This window comes from Aulonocara stuartgranti (assembly GCF_965226115.1).
Source record: "Aulonocara stuartgranti genome assembly, chromosome: 17".
Taxonomy (NCBI): domain Eukaryota; kingdom Metazoa; phylum Chordata; class Actinopteri; order Cichliformes; family Cichlidae; genus Aulonocara; species Aulonocara stuartgranti.
Window position 1 is genome coordinate 8,988,030 of NC_138953.1, and position 21,860 is coordinate 9,009,889.

At 40.7% G+C, this 21,860-nt stretch overlaps 1 protein-coding gene across 2 annotated transcripts in view; it reads left to right on the top strand.

The window, feature by feature from the left end:
• Positions 1–21,860, top strand: part of LOC309691999 (contactin-associated protein-like 4) — a 125,382-nt gene that overhangs the window by 59,360 nt on the left and 44,162 nt on the right. For both annotated transcript variants that reach the window (XM_082510100.1, XM_082510099.1), the window contains exons 6-10: positions 8,105–8,280; positions 8,679–8,825; positions 11,881–12,148; positions 13,207–13,356; positions 16,582–16,753. In XM_082510100.1, the coding sequence (XP_082366226.1) occupies positions 8,105–8,280; positions 8,679–8,825; positions 11,881–12,148; positions 13,207–13,356; positions 16,582–16,753 (913 nt within the window). The remainder of the gene's footprint in view (positions 1–8,104; positions 8,281–8,678; positions 8,826–11,880; positions 12,149–13,206; positions 13,357–16,581; positions 16,754–21,860) is intronic.

The following is a 21,860-nucleotide window of genomic DNA, read 5'->3' on the forward strand; positions in this document are numbered from 1 at the left end:
AAAAAAATGCCACGAAGAACATCCAGGACTTTTGAGCAGCTTGAACCCTCTATCAGACAAGATTAGGACAACATTCCTCTCACAGGAATCCAGCAGTCAGTCTCCTCCGTTTCCAGATGTTGTTAGAAGAACACGGCATCCTACACAGTGGGAAACATGGCCCTTTCCCAACTTTTTTAACGTGTTGTTCAAAATGAAGAAATACTTTTTTTTTTAAAAAAGGATACATCTGATATGTCCTATATTTAATCTATTGTGATTAAAATATGGGTCTGTGACATTTGCAAATCAATTCTTTATTTACATTTGTTTACACAGCGTCCCTACTGTTGTTATCTGGATTTGTACATATCTGGCAGATACAGTCAATCAGAATGTTGGTGATTGACTGTCAAGAAGGAACTTGTGTTTAGCTTTGTTCTTTTCTTGTCTTGTTTGTCTCACTGATTCTTAGCTATTCCCAGACTCTTCGCCTCTATCTAGTGGGGGGTCTCACTTTCTGGCCGTTTCTCTCCCAGCTTGACATCCTCATCTCTCTCTTTTAATCTATAATATATGATGGATGCTATAAACATGCGTCAAGGATGAACACTGTGGAGCACAGTGGGTTAGCATAACATAACCCACTGCCTGTGTGGAAGCTAATGAAGGTAAAATGTTGTGATGACCATGAAGCTACAGACACAGGACTCAAAAGCACAACTTAGAGAGATAGAATTAAAAGTAAAAAAAATAAAAAATAAAATAAACACTCTTCACTTTAACAAAAAAGTTTGGTAATCACTCAGCCGCTGACAGGGACCAGGCCATGGCAGTACAGGGAATCTGGGAAGTCAAATTCCCTAAAAATGTACACTGGGAACTAGAGGCTGGAGCACACAATACAGTCTGGCACAGAAAGAGAGGTACAACCATATTAAATAAACTGGGAATGGCACAATGAGGCACAGATGACACTCATGATGGTGGAGATGACACAACACTGAAGTGCCTAAAACACGTGTATTAAAATAAAATAGGAAACCATGATGAATGACAGGAAAATAGAAAACATGACCCAAGGTGCAAGGCGAGACATCGTGTGTGCGTATCTGGCGTAAACAAGGTTAAACCTGAGGTGCTGTTGGACTGCCAGCCTGTCGTATTATCACCATATGGCAAAGCTCTCATCAACCGTGCCATCTGGCTGCTGGAGTACTCTGCTGCTCTGCTCATCAGCCAGGCCTTCCTTTCAGTTACAGCTGAAATTAAAAGTGCAGCTTCCTGAGAATATATCACTTTCCCTCAGAAAACCATATTTTGTGGTCCTAAATGAAGTTATATTCCAAAAGTGAAACTGCAGATAATTAATCATAGAAATTAGTTTTATGTGTTTATTTATTTATTTCTGTGATGTAAGATTGTGTGGTTATATTTATAACAAAGCAATAATTTGATCTAAAGTTAAACTTTCTTTGATGTAGCAATAAATGAACAAATAAATAAATAAATAAATAAAAAGCACCACTTAGTCACTGTACTTTTCATTAATCACAGTATTCTCTTATCCCAAAACAGGGGGCATGCAGTATAGTTGAAATTTTGCAGACTAGTTGTTTGGTTGCTGAAAAACTGAGTGAGACTCGGTACCTGCTCTTTGTGTGGGTGAAAGGAGAATTCAAAGAAAGATTAGGTTAGAGCATTGATGAACTAATGGTAGCACACACCAGAAGGTCAAGTAGGAGTATGATGCAACAGAGAGCATCCGGCTGTTAGAACTAATAATCGATCAAAACCTTCTTAGATGCACTATAAGCACCGAATTTCCCACAATTCCTGCCATGTTTTGATTTGTGGAAAACTGAATATTTTGACCATCACTATAAGCAAAGCTGAGTTTGCTCCATGCATATATTGCTTGAAGATTGTCCACCAGATTGGATGTGATACGAAATATGTGCTCTATGGAGAAATAAGTCCTCCAAACTGGTTGGCAAGTGGTTCCTTGGGTTTATGACAGTTCCTGGTGAAATCAGATGCAAAGAGGTTGCTGTGCAAAAAAACATCCTTACAGTTGCTTTGGCCATTAACAGGTTGCCATGGATGTCTGTAGTTTGCATGGAAGACACAGACTTGTCTGCAAACACTACCTTCAAAGTAAAAGTGTGCTTCAATGGCGCAGCAATGGCTCAACTTTTACTTTGAAGGCTAACAATTTCAGTTTTCTAGCTGTGTTGCATTTTCCACAGTTTCACTGTAACTTGGAAAACACATGTCAACTAGTCAGTTTCTTTCATGCATACTACAAGTGACACGTAGCAGTCTGCCAGCAACCAAAGCCAGGTGTTTGCAGGTAGGAAATATATGTTTTGCTTTAGTGCACAGTAGCTGCCAGGAGGGGGCACTGAGTGTCACTAGGCCTGAGAGATGGGGCTTTATTAAACTTACCCTACAGGGGCACATGTTCGAAATGACAGACAAGTCAACATCATATGTTTAGTGATCATATGACATCAAAACCTGAATACAATACATGCTGTACCATTCAGTTCACGTTTCACAATTGTCAGACTTCCTGCATCATCCATTTACTTAACCATAAAAAGCATTTCAAGAGAAGACATAATTCAACTGCATTTTAGTGTTATATTAATGTTTGAACAAGGGACCTTTGCCATGCAGACACAGACACACACACACACACACACACACACACACGCTGAAAATCCCAGATTCCCTCAGCTATTTTTCTAAGATTTTGTGAAAGCCTAAATTTGCTGTTTCCAACTCCAGGCCTCTCTCTACTTCTTTACATCCCCTCACCCTAGTCTCACCCTCCCCTTTCTGCATTCTTGAAATAAAAAGCAGAATATTGTCCAATTCCCATTATGACTGGGTGGAAGCAGTTTATTTCCCTGGTGGTATTGTCTAGTATATGTCAGCTGGAAAGAGGCGTCATCTGCAAAAGCTGTCAGTCTGACATCAGCTCCCTGAGTGACGCCTGTCACATCCCTGCTAGGCTCAGTCCGATAGTCAGCAAAGTGCTCAAAGAACTTGGCTGGGAACGACAGTAAACACAGGATTGTTGTAACGGTGCAGAGATTATATTGAGCTAAATTGAGATTATCCTAAAAATCGTACTTCGCCCCAGTCACAGCACTGACACTGCACGCTCTCTTTATTGCCCTGCCTCTCTGTCAATCCCTACCCTATTGTTTTTTTGCTATTGAAAAAAATATTTATGTTTATTTATCAAAGCCTTTTTCATATGTGATCCAAATTCTGCCTCTGCTAGTTCTTTTTTCAGATTGAATTATTTACCTTTAACAATTGCATGGTATTCATCTTTTGTCTTCTTCCTCCCTCCGAATCTCCAAGGAGCTTGGAGTCTACAGACAGTGTAATTTAGATCAATAGCTTGGAGCATCCACCCTGAGCCACAGCATGCTCCTCCACAGTCAGCTGTTGGAAGACAAGAGAAGATCAAACTAACAGAGCTAATAGATAATAGCAGAAGGTTTAGATGCATTATCTAAACACTGAAGAATGTGAGAGACTCTCTGAAGCTTTTCACAGTTATCTCTCCCTTTTGCCGGCCTGATCCTGTCAGTCCCGGTCCTCTCTTTAACGGTGATTCATGTCACTTCACGAGAACAGCAAGCTGGCTGAGACAGAGAGGTGGCTGTGAACACTGTGAACTGGGTAAATGTACAGCTTATAAGGTTGCAAGTGTTTTCATTAATTAGTGAGCAACATCCATTAGCATAAGTACACGTCTGAATGGAAACACAAAGACAGGAATAACAGACAGACCAATAGACAGTGACCAAGGAGACAGACAGTCAAACAAACACATGCAGTGAGACACTTAGACCCTCTCTGTGTGCCTGTGGCTGTCCAAGCAGTTGGAATAAATTGACTGGCTCATTAAGATTTATGTCCGCTATCCAAAACCATCTCATTTCCTCTATGCTTTACATTTATCAAAATGTCAGTTTGCTGTAATGTAGCCTGCTGCTTCATAATTCACTTCAATTCTGAACTGCCATTGGAAAACTGTAATACACAGCAGTAAATGCGCTGAGGGCTCCAGTGCCTTTTGGACAAATGGTGTTAAGTATCACTGACGAAATTAGGATGGCATCAGAGATCCATGCAGGGCAGGCTGCATGTTAAGTGAAAGGCTTTCTTCTCTCCGTATTCTCAGCAGTGAGGACATGCTGTGTTCACTGTCTGGTCTCTGGCATACTAAATGGAATATTTCAGGGTTTACAGTAGCACGACTTTGCCACAATCAGCATTTTGCTCATTGTACAGAGCAGCAAAAGCTACAACTAGATCTTCCCCCCAGGCATCTGAACAGCGCCGCTGAAATGAGATGAATGTCTTTGGACAAAGTGTGCCAATTGGCAGAGAAAATAGAAGACAATGAACTGCGGTGATTGCTGTTGCATTTGCTTACTCAATTCCACTTTGTCTACAGCGATTTACTCGTTTTGTATGCTGCCTCCCAAGAGTCCCAGAGGAGCCAGAAAATGGAAAGAAACCTCTTACTGCACTCCCCTGCTGTATGATAGGTTTCTTACTACTGAATTTTTTTGTGCGGTAAAAATAAAGAATGCATCTTTAAAATAGAATTTAAAACAATTTAAAAAAAACCCTCATAGTTCATTGTTTAAAGGGAAATGTAAAAATGTAAATGACTGCCGTCTTGTTTGCCTTTGAAGACACTGGGAAGTGAAAGAGATTTGTGGCAGAAAAAAAGGAGAACAAATGGAGGACTCTTTCTAAATATTAATTTACTGTGGATGGTAAATATTGCTATAACTTCTTGCCTTTCACACTTACTATAGGACTGATTTGGTTCATTTAAATTTATGGTAAGCTAAAATGAATGTTTCAAAAGAAGACATACTTTGTCTAGAGAGACAAAGTATGTCTCTGACAAAGAATTCAAAAAAGAATAGGAATAGCATCTTTGGGGTATAAATCCCAACCTATGCTATAATTATCTACTACTCTGTGTCTACAAGGGACTATCTAGCACTTTGATCTTGATGTTGTTGCTGTCATGTTTTCTGTTTAGTAGGTTTTTAAAAAAAACAGTTAAACACTTTTATGTTCCCCTCAGGATCTTAGTGATCTCTTAATTGAGGTTTTTTGTAAACAAATGCAAGTTGCTGCCAGTGTGGTAAAGCGTTTTACCTTTAGACTGTACATTAAAATGGACATAGCCACTTTGACATCATCTATACGTTTGATACTTAATTCTCTCTGACAGCAAATGGGACGCCAATTTGTGCTATTGAAAAAGATACTGTATTTACTGGAAAAACTGAAGTATTTTGGTAAAACATCTTGATGCATTCTCAATCATCCAGGTAAGTAAATCTCCAAAAGTTGATTCTGTTCATCTGGACGTAGTGTTTTCAGTGCGAGAAACGTTTCGTCACTCATCGTTTCTCGCACTGAAAACACTACGTCCAGATGAACAGAATCATATTTTGATAAAAAATAACACAAATTGTCATTCAAAACAGCCACAGCCATTAATTATATATAATATAACCAGATTATATAACTCTAATATAAATAGGTGGGTAATAACTTATAAAAATGTATCCCATGTTGTTTTCAAGACAAGATAACAAGAGAAAAGAACAGACCCAAAACATGTTGTATCTTGATATAACCAAGGTCGTTTATGCAATACTCAATTCATTTTGGATTTTTCATAGAGGGTACTGCATCTGCAATTTTGTTGTGCAACCTTGTGTAGAATAATGATAATTAAATTAATCTTGATCTTTTTCAAAGCCATTGATCTGTGAAATGGTTTGACACCATTGGTAAGACTGTGTGTCCTACCATTCTCATACACAAAGATGCAAATACATGAAATCAACAAATCTGAAACCCACTCATAGTCAAATTCTTGCCATGGATGTCTTGCTCCTTTTCTTTCTGTATGGTATGAAATTCCTCGTAACTGTGACTAAAACTAAGAATTGGTTTTGAGAATGTGTGTTAGCTTTGCAGTGAAGTTGTATTTTAAATGCTGGCACGGTTACGGTTCTCTTAAATTGAACCTTCTTTCTCTCAGCTTCCTATTAAACTTGCAGGCAAGGAGAAGAGGAATAAGGGAATCAAGACTGACAGAGAGTCAGAAAGAGATTCATTAATGGAAGTGAAGTGTTTCTATTATTGTTTTCTCTTAAACTACTTGTTTATCCTCAGCGTAAGTACTGGATGCAAGAGGAAGACAGGCTTCTGTCGATGGAACTAAGCTAGCTGTTTCCCATGTTCCTATCTCTGCGCTAAACTAAGCTAAGGTAGTTGTGTCCTGATCAAAGCTCCATTGTTGAAGCCCCTGAAAAGTTGGTTTCAGACTGGAAGTAAGTTTGGATACTATTTAACATTAATCACGATCTCAGTTAAACTTAAGAGCATTATGTAGCCACTTATTTGTTTAGCATTGAATACTCACTTAAATGTTTGTGTAATCACAAACTGTGTTATAAAAGATAGAGACACTGATCACTTATTGGTTTGTGAATTTTAATACTGTTTTCCTCGATTTGGCTATTTTTGGCTATTTTAGTCAGTCCTGCATTTTTTAGGAGGTAGGGATATATTTGGAGAAGCTGGAACGTTTACTCATCAGCTAACATTAGCTAGCTTCATTAGCAAGGTGCCTCTTTAGGCTACAGTAGGAGCAGAACACACAGGCGACTTAGTGCTAACGTATTAATAAAGTAATACTAGCATAACCAAACTGAATTACAATACATTTAACCATAGCACTGTAACATGAGATAGCTAACAGCCGGTGTGTACTTTTAATCCACTTTTGGTTCGTATAAAAAATACTGATGAGATTTATTTACGTACATTTATTTATTTATTTATTTTTGCTTATTTCCATTGCAAAATTGAGCATTTTAGCACAGGAAATAAATAGGAGCAACTAGCTTTGAGGAACTATCCTCAAGTTGCCTCTAGATTACCTGCAGTTTTTGTGACTTCCATGTTAGATTTATCTTTCAGATTTTAATTTTCATTTGATTTAATTTGATTGTTAGTAGTGGGAAAACTGTTGTTGGACCTTTGATTCATAGCTAAAGCACAATACTAAAGACAATTTAGGATAAGTCTAATATATCTCTGTAACATTGCCAATATAGAAAAAAATGAAGTCACTGATGCAAACTTTGAATGCAGCGTACTCCCTTGTTGAAACCTGAAACTCATACCCACAGTTTGATCTATTCAGCAAGTTGATCGCTGACAGTTATTTTAGATTGGAGAAATTACTTGGTTTATGATAGTAGTGGTTAAAAACCTCAAACTGATTTGGGGAGCAGGCTTCAGATTTTTTGTAAGGTTTCTTCTTTCTAACTCCCAGCCACCAATTTTCCAGCATTTACCAGCCTTTTGCGTAGCTCTACCTCAGACCCCTAAACACACAATGAGGAGTTGGAATTCTGTAATTTGAACTGTCTTTCTATCTAGAAGAAAACACCTTTCATAATTAATGACTTGGCTTATATCTCTCCTTTTGTTGTAGCTCATTCTGTCAGCAGAACCTCGTTTCCTAACCAACACATTGGAGGACCCAAAGATAAATCCACCTATCAGACCTACTGGTGTTGGGTCTGTCATTAATTATGTCCTGGTATCATTTTGTAGCATCATCATTTCTCGTACTCTGTCCTCCTCCCTCTCAGCATACAGAAATGTGCTCTATAATGAAAGAGGGTGACCTCAGTGACCTGCTTCTTGTTTTGAAACAGAGATTAAAAAATATCCCACTGATGCAGCAATCTTTCCGTGGCGCTTTTTGTTTTGATAGATTGAACACAATCCCTTCCTATAGGTGTTTTGCTGGGAAAAAACACTGACTATTTTCTTTACAGATGTTTGTCCTTGTTAAAAATGTTTTATGGATGTTCTTCTTCAAGTGCGTTGGAGGTAATAAACTTCAGGAAAAAAAAAATCTAAGATCCTCAGCAGGAGATGCATAATGGGATTTCTGCGTTGGCCGGGGATGTTGCTCTTCTCTGAAATGTACCATGGCACCGACATGACAACTTTTCTCCCGCTCCTCTCTCCCTCTGTGTTGCAGGTGTGAGTTCATCCTCTGGTGGTCAACTTCTCGTTTCCCTGGGCAGTCTGCTTGATGACCAGCACTGGCACCATGTAAAGCTGGAGCGGCTCAGCACTCACCTAAACCTGACCGTAGATAAAAATACACTGCAGGTTCAAATACCGGCTGATCTCAGCCACTGGCACATTCACACGGTGAGAGGAAACACACAGACACACACACACATTCTGAAGCAAACGTGTCAAAAGCGCATCCACTCCTGCAGAAATATTCATTTGTTCAGCAGCGTGAGTGAGTTAGAGTGAGAATAAATCAGACAGGACGTTCAAGTCATATTAGTTCTTCTAGTGAATGAAAAGGCAGAAGGTGGGCAGCTTTCTGTGCCAACCAGCTTGAGAGGGTTATTCAAAGGGGCTATTCAGTGCATAATTTAACTGTGTGAGTGTACTGAGGCAATGAAGAGGTGTTTTTGAGCTTATTTTTCTGCGTTAAAAGGCAGCGTACTCTGTGAATGAACCTCTTACAGCAACCTTGATGTCATTCAGAGGAAGAAGGTAATATTATTATAGCGTGTTTTGAAATTACTGTGCAGCTGACGGTGGCAGCTGTCCAGAGCCACGGACTGCAGAAACCCATCCTGTCCAACAGGAACTTTCATGGCTGCCTTGAGAACCTGCTGTACAGCGACATCAACCTGATAGACCTGGCCAAACACGGCAGTTCACAGGTCGCGATAGTGGTGAGTCATTATATTTCAGCATTTTATGAATTAATTTTACCACAAGCACTAAAAGTAATAGTGTGGTACAATTTTGCCTACTAATTGCTTGTCACTCATGATGCCGAATTAGAGCTGTAATGTTATTAATTTAAGTTTTGCATGTTTATATTAATAATTCTGAGGACAGCTCTTTGCATACACGCAGTTTCAAAAAGTTTAGTAGAAAAAAAGCAAAAGTTTTTGTGGAGTCTAGGATTGAGAATGACTGCTATATGTCACCGTGTAGTAACTCCTTTCTTTTACACAAAGCTTTCATTGTTAAATATGTAAAAAAAACAACAAAAAAAACATGGCCTCATCTTAGTGTGCGTAAAGGAGAAAAGCTGAGTCCAAGTCCAAAGCCAGCTCAAAGACATCTGTTCTTTCAGTACAATATTCATTGTTGTGTTGGGGTTCACTTGCCAGTTCATCTTCATGCATCTCTGCTTGTGTAGGGTGTATGGCACATTCATCTGTCGTTTAGCAGCAAGTGCCTTGACTGCCTCCACAATCCATTTGTAATATCTGTAAAGTATTCTAAATATTTTATTTCAGCTTTTTGTTTTGTTTTGCAAGAACTGCAATGTTGAGTCCTATATGACATTTCAAACCTACGAGAAAAGAAGAGATTTTTGAGCATACGTTGAAATTGCTTCATTTTTGTGTACTAAGTAGTATTTTCAAAATGCATCTTCAGGAATCACTTCTTTTCTAATAGGTTTGTAATGTCATGAAGGACTCAGCATTGCAGTTCTTGCAAAAACTAAACATTCAATATTAGTCCTGAGTCCAGTGACTCCACCATCTAGTCGAAGCCTTTCTGTGTGGAGTTTACACGTTCTCCACATGACACTGTCGATTCTCTCCAGATACTCTGGCTTCTTCCCACAATCCAAAGACATGCATTTAGTGGGATTCGATTATTAGTGATAGTAAATTTCGCACAGGTGTGAATGTGGTTGTCCATCTTTCTGTGTTAGCCCTGCATCATATTGGTGACCTGTCCAGGGTGTACCCAGCCTTCCACCCTGTGGTGCCCGGGATAGGCTCTAGCCGTCCCCTATGACCCTGAGGATAAGCAAAAGTGAATGGGTGGATGGATAATTATTGTTGTATTGTTTTACACTTTCTTCTTACTCTAAATTGTGTTTGGTGATGATCCACTTTGTGTGTTATTTGTAAGAATGCGTTAACATCTATCATTATTGCATCTCTAGTGAATAATTTACTGGGCCATTGCATCGATTGAACCAATGTGCAGAAGTTAAATGTACTTCATTAATTCACATAATTCACTTATCAGCTACACATTAGCAGTCAGCACTGGTTAGCTATTGGAATGGCTGCTGTGCTTTGCATGTACTGTTTTTGCAGCTAGTAATGGTCTTTATGTAGATTTTATGTGCACGCTCCCTGCCATTCTATGTTTTCTATTGGTCATGCAAATGTCACACCATGTCACCAGCGAGTGCTCACCAACCAGGAAAATAATAAATTTCAGAGCACAACGGTGCCATTGAAGCGTTGTATGTGAAGGGCACTTTAGCAAGGTAATCGGGCAAATTTAAGAGTTTATGTTTGATTTGTTTTTGGGAAGTTTTAAAAAGTTTTTACAAAAGTCAGCCACAGCCCTATATCTAGGGTTTAATATGGATATGAGGGGTAGCATCACTGCATCAGAGTTTTTTTCACCACTCTGATTATTTATAGGTCAGTCTGGCTGATCCTATTTTCATCCACCAGTAGACTGCACCTCTAGAAAATTAGGGGAAAAAAATCCATGCACATCATCTCCACCTTGTTGAGCTGTTACAGAGCCAAAAAATGTGACATAGACATCTTCCACATATCGCTGGTCTTCCATGTGTTATTCATAGAAGATTTATTCATCAGTTGTTTGTCCTATGTAAGACGTGGATGTGATCGTATATTATTGTCAGTGATCGTGGTCATTGGACCTAACACAGGTGATTAAAGATGGGAAGGTATGCTTGAAACATCACAAAGTACTAAATGCATTAAATAAAGAAATTGGAGTTCTGCAGTGTGCCAATCGTTCATTTTTTTCCCTTTGAAAATCAAACATTAGCTGCAAGTTCAAAGCAACTTTCAGTTTATGTATTTGTAGCTTAAGAACAAGTGACATTTTTATAGTAAATAAAAAGTCTTCTGTAAAAAAAATCATTTAATAGAAAAATGGTGTTTTATTATAGTGATGATAGCATTTTCTAGTAAAGCTGTGTTATCCTTCTGTCAAGGCTGTCAATTTATTATGATAGTAATTAATTATTTAGCATTTATCATTCTTCTGTTAGAGTACTTCCGTGATGAAAGTTTGAACAAGCTGTGAACTTTTTTTCCCTACGACAGACTTTTAGTGACTTTTCCCCCAGCCTTCCTCTTTGCCTTTTCTGCATCGTGGTAATTATTATGCTAATGGTCACTGTCATGATTACTATTGTTATCATCATTATTTTCATCATTTGCATCATCATCCTCCCTATTTTTACACCCATCATCATCATCATCATCAGCGTCATTAGCATCATCATAATCTCCTTCATTATCATCACCAGTGTCATCACATCTACATTCTGATGTTACAAAGCCCAAAGCAAAAGAGCTGCATGAGACAAGTGGCAGTTAAAAAAAAGAAGAAGAAAACTTGAACCATACTAGCTTATACGTGGTAAATTTCATCATGGAATATTTGGACACACTGCTGTTTATAAAACTATATTTCTCATGTTGTATTATTTCAGTTTCCCGATGTAATTAAGAAATTTGATTATGTGGCAGTGTGTGCAAAGCCTTTCTGACTCTGATGTTTCAGGTTTCCAAAGAAAGCCTTCAGCGTTTTAGCTGTTCAGCTGATATCAATATGGAAATACAGGTGTCCTTTTTCAGAGAGTTGCTGATGAGACCTCTGTGACACCCAGTCAAACCAAGTCAGCCTCTGCAGTCGATGAATATTCATGTTTTATCTCTTTCACAATCATTTCTTTCTCTCTCTCTTCCCTCCTCCTGTTCTCAGGGCAATGTGACCTTTTCTTGTGCTGAGCCAGTTTCAGTGGCTGTGACGTTCACTGACTCCCACAGCTTCCTCCAGTTGCCTGGCCTTACATCATGGTCAACAGGGCTAGTGTCTGTGATGCTGCAGTTCAGGACGTGGAACAAGGGAGGTCTGCTCTTGACCTTTGGTCTCCCGCAGCAGGATGGTACAGTGTTCCTATACCTGAGCCAGGCGAGGCTTCGACTACAGATCAGTAAAGCAGGCAGATCCTCTCTGGACCTCAGCGCAGGTGGGTTCAGTCACGATCTGCATGTTTCTCTATTCATTTGCGTATACATTAGAGTATGCTTAATGGTCACTTCATTAGGTACATCAGTTCAACGACACAACTATCTACTCATAGCATGGCTGTTGGTGCAAGACCAGCAAAACATACATGATTTTCCCACATCTCTAAAGTTTACAGAGAAACGTCTGAAAAAGATATCCAGTGAGCAGCACTTCTCTGGCAGAAAATGCTTTGTTGATGCCAGAAGTCAGAGGAGAACTCTGTGGATAGACTGCTTCGAGCTGACAAGAGCAGTAACTCATATACCCACTCATTACAAATGGGCAACAGCAGCAGAAGACCACACTGGCTGCTAACCTGTGACCTAAAAACAGGAAACCGAGGTTACAATCAGCACAGACTCACCAAAATAGGACAGAGAAGTTAAAATATTTGCGAATCTGATGAGTTTCTGTTTTTGCTGTAACATTAAGAGGAAGGAACAGATTTTAGTGTAAACCACATGAAAGCATGGATCGATCCTGCCTTGTATCAGTGTTTCAGACTGCTGCTGCATTGGTTTGGGGGATATTTTCTTGGCAAATTTAAAGCAGCTTTCAACACCATGGTCTACTTGAGTTTTGTTGGCCATGACCACCCTTTACGACCACAGTCATGTCAAACTGGTTTCTTGAATGAGACGGTGATTTCAGTATAATCAAATGGCTTTCACAGTCACCAGATCTCAATCCAATAAAGCACCTTGGATGTGAAGTTGACAAATTTTCAGCAACTCTGATGCTGTTATGTCAATATGGACCAAAATTTCTAGGGAAAGTTTTGAACCTTTTTGAATTTGTGGCGCAAAGAATTAAGTTCTGAGAAACAAAGGAGGTCCAACCCAGTGCGGGCAAAGTGCACCTAACAAAGTGGCCAACAAGTGTATGCAAGTAAAAAATGGAAATGGAGTAATTTATATTTTTCTTATACTTGAAATTAAAATTAAACCAAAGTCACATCCTGATTTGAACTCAATCACACCCTGTTCTGGATTTTGTATGTGTGTATTTGTGTCTCAGGCTCAGGTCTGAATGACGGTCAGTGGCATTATGTGGAGCTGAGCTTCAAAAATGATCATCTAAGCATCACAGTGGACAAAGATGAAGGAGCCACCGCTCACATCAGCATCTCGGTTCCTCTCACCTCAGATAGTCAACTCTTCTTTGGTGGTAAGAATACCTGCATCATGTACTACTTTTATATAGAGAGATTTTGGGGGGGATTTTCAGCGTTTCTAAAAGCTCTCTATGGTCAAAGTCAACAGATTATACATACTGTAAGCATGTGCAAGGGCTTTGCTGCCAGAGAAACTGCTGACATCGACAGACGGGGGTAGTTAAAATTCATGCAGGTACTCTGGTAATAATTATCATCTCCAGATCTCCTCTGGAGGTTTAGTGCCACCCAGAGAGGGACAAAGTCATAAAGCTGCTCGGTGGCTCTCACTCCCCACCCCCCTCTTCTTTCATCTTTCTTCTGGCTGCTCCACCCATCTTTCTTCTTTTTTTTCCTCCTTTTTTGTCCTTACTGTATCCACTATTTTCTCTCTGTCATTCTGTCTCTCCAAATCACCGGTGTTTTTATTTTAAAATTGAGGTTTTCTTCTTTTCATTTCCCTCCCACCTGTTACTGTAGCACATGTATACTTTCTCTCTTCCACCCCTACACATGTAAACACATGGAGCTAAAGACAAACTTGTTAAGAGATCAGCTGCAAAATTACATCCACCTGCCTAATATTGCGCAGGTCACTTCCATGCCACAACAGATTTTGTTAACACAATTTTGTTAATGTACAGGATATCTTTTGAAATGTTTTGTTTTTAAACTTTTTTTACATGCATTATCCTTTCACACACCTTTGCCTGCAGCATAAATGTTTATATACTGCTTGTGAATGGTATCACAACATTAAAGAAGTGCTCCAGTTTTCTAAGAGACAGCAGCCTTAGTATAATGAGCAAAGGATGGCAGTGAGTTGAGCTGTAGTTACATTCTTAACCAAATTTCAGGTGAAACTCAATTGTTATGACATTGTGATCAACACTAAACTTCCTGCTGCGTCATCTTGACTGCCATAAGCAAAACAGATCCAACAAAGTCTTCTTCTGAGTTTCTAAAATTTAAGGTGACAACGACCAGTGACTCATCTTTCCCCCCTTCCTGTGGTAAGAAGTGCCAAACTGTGTGTCTGACTGACTGTAATTAGAGCAATGCAGAGCCGCGAGCAGCAATGCTGTGTTGGGTCACCGAATGCTGCCATCCAGGATCAACCTGAAGCACGAATCACTGATGGATAAAACATGGGGCTCATTCACAGGATTGGGCAGAGAGGATTTATCTGACAGCCACCTCTGGACTGCTTGTGCTGAGGGCTTAAATCAGAGTTCATACACAGAATCCAAATGCTGTGCAAAGGCTGATCAAAGAGCAAGTTAAGGGAGTGGTAAGCAAAAACATATTGAGGGTAACTGCCTAAGTAGATATTAGACCATGATGATATTGTGAGTTGCTTTTTCAAATGAATGAATAAGATGAACATGGACTGGGACAGTAGGTGGGGTGGAGGCCTTTGTTGGTCAGCTACTCTTTTGTGCATGAGGTGATCAGAAAAAGAAAGCTTACTGAACCTTTGTGTTAGTGCAACCAGCAGGTCATAGATTGACAAAACATCTCAACATCTAAGTATTTGTGTTCTGAAAAGGCTGAATACTTTTGATTTTAGCTCTCCTGTAGGTTTTCTCTGCTGCATTGGGGTTTCAACAAATTTTGTAAAAACTTTGATTGCCTGGATATATAAATGTGTCACATTTCTATCTGTTCAACATTTGTGCTTTCATGTGAAAAACTGAAAGCACAAAATGTGCTCACAGGATGCTATGGAGTCTTCTGAAAAACTACGTACACCCTTATTGCTTCTATAGGAATTAAAAGGGGAAGTGGCAACCAGGTGCTGCTAATCAGTTCAGCTGGTCATTAGCAAGTGTAAACTCTATCAGAGCAGAAGACCTGGCAGTTTGCTGATCTGTAGTACAACAGTATGGTAACACGGTAACACAATCTTTCCAGGAAGATACTACAGACCTCAGTCAGCATGTCAAATGTTAAAGTTCATAACAGTTCAATTACGAAAACCCAAAAGTAAGTATAGCTTGTTTCGAAGGCTTGGAACAATGTCTGCAGGCAGGCAAGACCAAAATCAAGATGTTTGACCATAATGCACAGCAATACATTTGGTAAAAACCAAACACATTATATCAGCACAAACACCTCATACTAATGGTCAAGCACAGTGGTGGAAGTTTGATGATTTGGGCTTATTTTGTAAAAACGGGACTTGGGCCCCTTGAAGTCACTGAGATGTCCATTAAGTTTGGCTGATCTGGGTTGTGCAACAGTACAATGACCAGCAGTTATACTGCTGAACGTATTTCTTAAAGCTCGTGAATCTTGACATGTACTTAGTTTATCACAGAGTAGAGTTCTGTGAAAACGTAATCACAAATATTTGAAACCCATACCATTTCCAAACAATCTGTTAGTCTTTATAAAACCTAAAGGTGCAGTCTTCAGAGGTGTGATCATTCTACAACTTTGAAGAGTGTAAAATGACTTGAGAGTGTTTATTTAAGCTTATGAATGATGATGAATAATAAAACATAATATAAAAGTTTTTAATAATATTCAGAAGGAGCTGCTTTTTAGATGACAGCTGCAGTTGTAGTGCCTGTTTGTCCCAGCTGACTTTGTTTGCATTCATTCGCAGCTAGTCCCTGTAGTTCACTGCTAGGTTCTGTATTCTAAAAGAGTCAGGGGTACAAAGTCGACCTAACTGCAGTCACGACCCATTGAAAATCTTTTGGAGCATCATGACAAAAAAAATACAGCAAAGGAAGCACTGAGCTCTTAAACAGCTGACAGCCCAACAGGAATGAGAAAATATTTTGCTTTTAAAACCGCGGAGGTTAGTCTCCTCAGTTCTTGCTTACAGGGTGTTGCTCAAAACAGAAGTGATGTAGTACGATGCAAAACAACCTCCTGTTCCAAAACAAAAAAACAAGGGATATTAAAAACATACCCCAAACTGTTTCTTTGTTTCCACAATGCTAATGTTTGTTTTTGTGAGCTGGATTTTATAAGACGTCTGTGGGGGTTTTCTGAATGTCTTATAACGTGCAATTTTTTTTAAAATCAAAAATGTGAATTAAGATTTTTTTGGGGGTGTATTTTTGCACCTAATTAAGATGTGAAGAGATCATTCTCAGGAAGGATGGAAATAAATATTGTTGAGAAAAACTTTGGAGAAAATCTATCTCTGAATTTTTGTATCGACATCATGTGGAATCATTTGGATAATTTAAAAGTCCAACCATTAGATTTTTTTCCCTTCTCAGGTTGTCCCACTGGGGAGAGCGCTCAAAAGTGCAAGAACCCCTTCAACACATTTCAAGGATGTATGCGTCTCTTGAATCTGGATGACCAAACTGTTGACCTGATCAAAGTGCAGCAAAGGCTGCTGGGAAACTACAGCCACTTGCAGATTGACATGTGTGGCATCATTGACAGGTAAGTCCCTATAAGTGCCACCTTTCAAATGTGGTGCCAGGCTGAATGTAGACATAGTGAAGTGACTTTTATTTGTTAGTAATTACAACTGACATACAAATGACAATACAAGAATAACACCTAATATTAATTATAACCAGTGTTGGGTAAGTTACTTTAAATTAGTAACTTAGTTACATTACTATTTACTTCTATCAAAAGTAACTCAGTTACTTAAAGTTACTCGTTACTTTCAAAGTAAGTAGTTACTAGGGAAAGTAACTTTGGTTTTACTCAGAATTCTCTTATTAATGTGTTGCTTCCCTAACTGCAATACCAGCAAGGATGGCAGTCTTCTAGCTTGCTTACATGTTAGCACTATCCTGCCACAAGTGCACTATGCCACCTACCAACAGAAAGGAAAAAATAATGTGCAGAAATCCCACGCCTGGACTGTCGTTGACCGCCGCCATGATTCTAGCCTACGTCACAGCGTCACGTGCACTTTTTACATCCAACACGGAAACTGCAGTCGTGGTGCTTTCGATTATACTCGGAAATTCTGCCTTCTGAGTAGGAAGATGTGGGAAATTCCAGACTGCAGATGAGCTGCATACAGGGCTGGACTGGGACAAAAAATCGGTCCTGGGCATTTTGGCTAGGAAATTATAGGAAAAATCATAAAGCCTTTGAATGAAAACAAACGCTGTTGTGACAGTGATGTATATCTATCTATCTAATAAACTTAAACCTATACCACCCTCCCTATTCTGGTATTCTAAACAGTACTTAGCCAAAACCCCCAAACTGCATGCTTGAGTTAACCTCCTGAACTATCTACAACACATGAGAATAAGAAAGAAAAGTATTTCTTTGTGCCCCCCTTTTCCCTTTTCCCTGTTAATGCCCTACCTGCCCCCCTGGCAAAACTTTGCTAGACTCTGTACAGTTACCAGCTGTCAGTCTAAAAAAGGATCCTGGTATTATTTGTCTCTCAGAAACAGTTCAGGGTGGCTGTAGCTCAGGAGGTAGAGCAGGAAGGTTGGAGGTTCAATCCCAGGCTCCTCCAGTCTGCATGCCAAGTATCCTTGGGCAAGATACTAACCCCAAGTTGCTCTCCGATGCATCCATCGGAGTATAAATGTGTGTGAGTATATAGTATAGTGCACAATATAGAGGTAGTGCTTGTCAGAATGGGTGTGGCTGGGTGAATGTGGCGTGTTGTATAGAGCGCTTTGAGTACTCCAGAAGAGCAGAAAAGTGCTATATAAGAATCAGTCCATTTACCATAACTTCCCTTCAACTCCTTCATGTCACGTAAAAGGTGAACCTGTTTCTCCATCACCTGTTCAGCTCTAATGATTCAGTAAGGACATCTCCTGGTTTCATCTTCATGTTTCCCTCTCATCACATATCCAAATTGATAATATGACCAGCAGCTTTTACACCTGTGGCTTCAGCAAACATCAGCTGATACTAGAAAGTAATATTAAATAAATCAAGCTCAAAGGTGCTGCTGTTGGCGCAAAGTGGGCGATAAACAAACAAGAGAGACGGGACTTGCGACAGAAAAGCCGGTCAACTGATCATTGATCAGTTTCATGATTGAAGAAGCAACAGAAGAGGGATGGGGAGAGGATGAGAGAAGAAGAGGCAGCTGTGCAGCGTAAAGACAGAATAAATCCAGCTTTGTGTATTTTTTTTTTCATTGTAGCCAAAGTATGGGACAAACTGTAAACGCGTAATATTTTCTCTGAATACATTTTTTAGGGGACGGTTGGCAACTCTAATAACTAACCTTAAACCTTAAAATAAAGTTCACTATCAGTAACATCATAGCACCCCCCCCCCCTAGCAGTATATAAACTCCGTCATGCTAGCTTGTATGCAGTATGAGTTATTATAACTGACTGTAAAATGTTAGCACAATGAAAATAAACTGCACCTAAACTTGGTTTATATCTGACCCACATAGACTGCAGGTCATAACTTCTTACCTGAAGTTCACCTTACACTTGGACCGGCGGCCGCCTCGCGTCGCTTCTCCTCCTACCTCACCTTTCCCTCATCCACCTGCTGGCCTCCACCGCTTGCTAATGTTACTGAATCTGTGGAAGCTCCGTGATAGCCACCCACCGCCAAACAATTGAGTTATTTTTACACATCTGCCAGCATCTGGTCAATCCACCACCTTTCATTGTTTATACCGTTATGGAAAAAAAAAAGAAAAGAAAAAATGAAAAATCTCCATTGGCTCACTGAGTCCAGCTATGGCTACATATGTGTTTAGTAGTAATTTGTTTTTTGTAGAGGGCTAGCAAAACAACCGTTTTCGAGGGCATTGCCATATTGGAATCCCAACTTCTCTGACGAGGCTAACCAGAAAGCCGTTTACTCAAGTGTAACATTATTCCCAGGTCCGTGTCCCGATTTCCGAGGTAAGTCGAACGCAACACATGAAATAATGAATAACGACCCTATCTAAAACCCAGTAACGATTAACGTGTTCCTGATTTTGGCATAATAACTAGTTACCGTGCTCGTTACCACAATAATAACGTAGTTACTGTAATGCGTTAATTAATAACGCGCTAGTTCCTACACTGATTATAACTAAGTACTGGGTAATAATTAGAGATGTACCATGAACGTGGACAGTAATTTTCTGAATTTCAGTGTTCTCCACCCACTGTATATATCCGTGGACACTATAATGATGATGGACTTGGCTACCATGAAATTACCCATTGGTTTCTGAAGCTCCTTGAGATGTTTACAAGATGTCAGAGGTCTGATTGTGAAATTTGTGATTGGCAAGTCGTTAGCCAGTGAGTGTGCAGCAGTTTCATACTACAGATAATCCTTTAGAAACATAACATGACAGTGTATTTTTAAAGAATAGACTCGTCCCTTTCATGTGTTTGCAGCAAATGCACAGCGGCAAATATCCACTAGCACAACCACTAACACACAGTTAGCATGTGAAACTGAAATGGGAGAACCACTAGCCACTTATGCAGAGCTCTTTTCCTTTGCTGCTTAACAACCCTTTAGGAGAGCCTAAAGCCTTGTTTGCTGTGCAATTAGGGAATTAGTTGGCACTGAAAGGCAAATAATAACAGGGCACCTTGTGTAGGCGATTATCAGATTAAAAAAAAAAGACTGCATTTAAGTTCTTACCATGTTTCCTTGGAGAAAACAGACTTTGAAAGTAAGAAAAAAGCAACACTATACAATAAGGAATTGGCAGTGGATTTTGTGTGTACTCAGACTGAGCATGGTTGCCTTGCACCATGCCTGAACACAATTGTCCCTCCTCCCCACTCCCCTGCTGGCCGCTTAATGATCTGGGTCCACGTACGCATCATTTTCTCTCAGCATCTCAACTCTTCTCTCTTTCTTTGCCACTGCTGGGGAGCCTATATGTGGATTGTAGGGGTAGTGGAGGAGTGGAAACAGCAGGTAGTGATCCAGCAGCACCAAGAGGTACTGGCATGTTGGAGGGAGAGGTGGAAAATTTTGCATCTCAAAAAGACCAAATTTGATAGAGTGAGGACTGTAACATGTGCATGATGCAGTGCAGCTCAAGCTTCGTCTAGCTTGTAGGTTACTCCTCACCTTTGTAAAGAATGAAAGAAAAAAAGCGAAGGAAAGTGCTGTTTGTTAGATTGTCAGCCTTTGGAAAATTGCAAAAGTTGTTGCAGCCCTAAAATTTTCCACAGCAAAAGCGTGGGAGGAGGCGGTTTCAAACAAACACTTTGATTGAAGCATACTGACAACTTTAGGACGCAGATGCTTTCCAAGGCTATAAAGCTCCTGAGCTTACCACCACCACCTCAACCTCTGTCCACAGCAAGTGTGTGTGTGAGTGCGTGTTTTGAAGCCAAATAGATGAAGCTGTCAGAAGGCAGTAATTCTGACCTCTTTGCTTCTGCCAGGTAGCTGACAACTTAATAATACACCATGTCAAAGCACACACACATTTTCAAATAAAAAGAAACTGTCACGGTCCGGGGCAGCGGCCGTGTGGAGAGTGGAAGGAGGACCCAAAACGCAGCACTTATTCAGGTGTGAGGGTGATTTATTGATAATATCAAACACAAAGTGGAGATGGCAAACAGAACTAAGGACGAACTAAACTGGGATAAACTACACAGAGGAGTGGCAAACCTGAACATGAAGGGAGAACAGCAGGGAGAACAGCAGGGAGAGCACGCAGAGGATTACACCAGGTATGAACACAGACGACGCGACGAGGAGCAGAGGAAATCACACACTATAAATACACAAAGAGACACTGGGAAATCACACACAGGTGGGGGAAACAGCTGGACCTGATTAACCTGACGAGACAGGGGAACACTAACACCAGGGACCAACAGAGGGAGCACAAACCCAGAACCCAGTGTCTAAAATCCCAAACACAAACCATCCCAAAACAGCCATGAATAATAATGAAAGTAATAACAATAAAGAACATAAACATAAAGTCACTGAGTCATGGTCGCAGGACCATGACAGTACCCCCCCCTCAAGGGCTGGCCCCCGACAGCCACAGAAACACACCACCAGATCCGGGCGGGCAGCAGGGGGCCCAGGACGGAGGGACCGGGCCAAGACCAAAGACGGAGGCCCCAGAGTCCCAAACAAATGTTCACAAAAAAAAACTCACAGGGGAGCAGAGTCCAAAACACAGTTCAGGTGGCCGGCCAGGGGCCCGATAACACAGGAGGCCGGGATGGGACAGTTCAGGAGGCCGGCCACGAAGAAGGCCGTGGAGGCGCACAAAAGGTTCAGGAGGCCGGCCGTGCGGAAGGCAATGGCGGCCGCTCAGGCGAAGAGGGTCCGGGGGCCGGCCGTGCGGAAGGCAACGGCGGCCACTCAGGCGAAGAGGGTCCGGCGGCCGGCCGTGCGGAAGGCAACGGCGGCCACTCAGGCAATGGCGGTCCGGGGGCCGGCCGTGTGGAAGGCAACGGCGGCCGCTCAGGCGAAGAGGGTCCGGGGGCCGGCCGTGCGGAAGGCAACGGCGGCCGCTCAGGTGACGGCGCCCGGCCAGTAGCCTAGCCAGCGGTCCAGAAAACGGCCGTTTAGCTCCAGACCCAAACGAGGCTGGGCCAGGCGAGGCTGA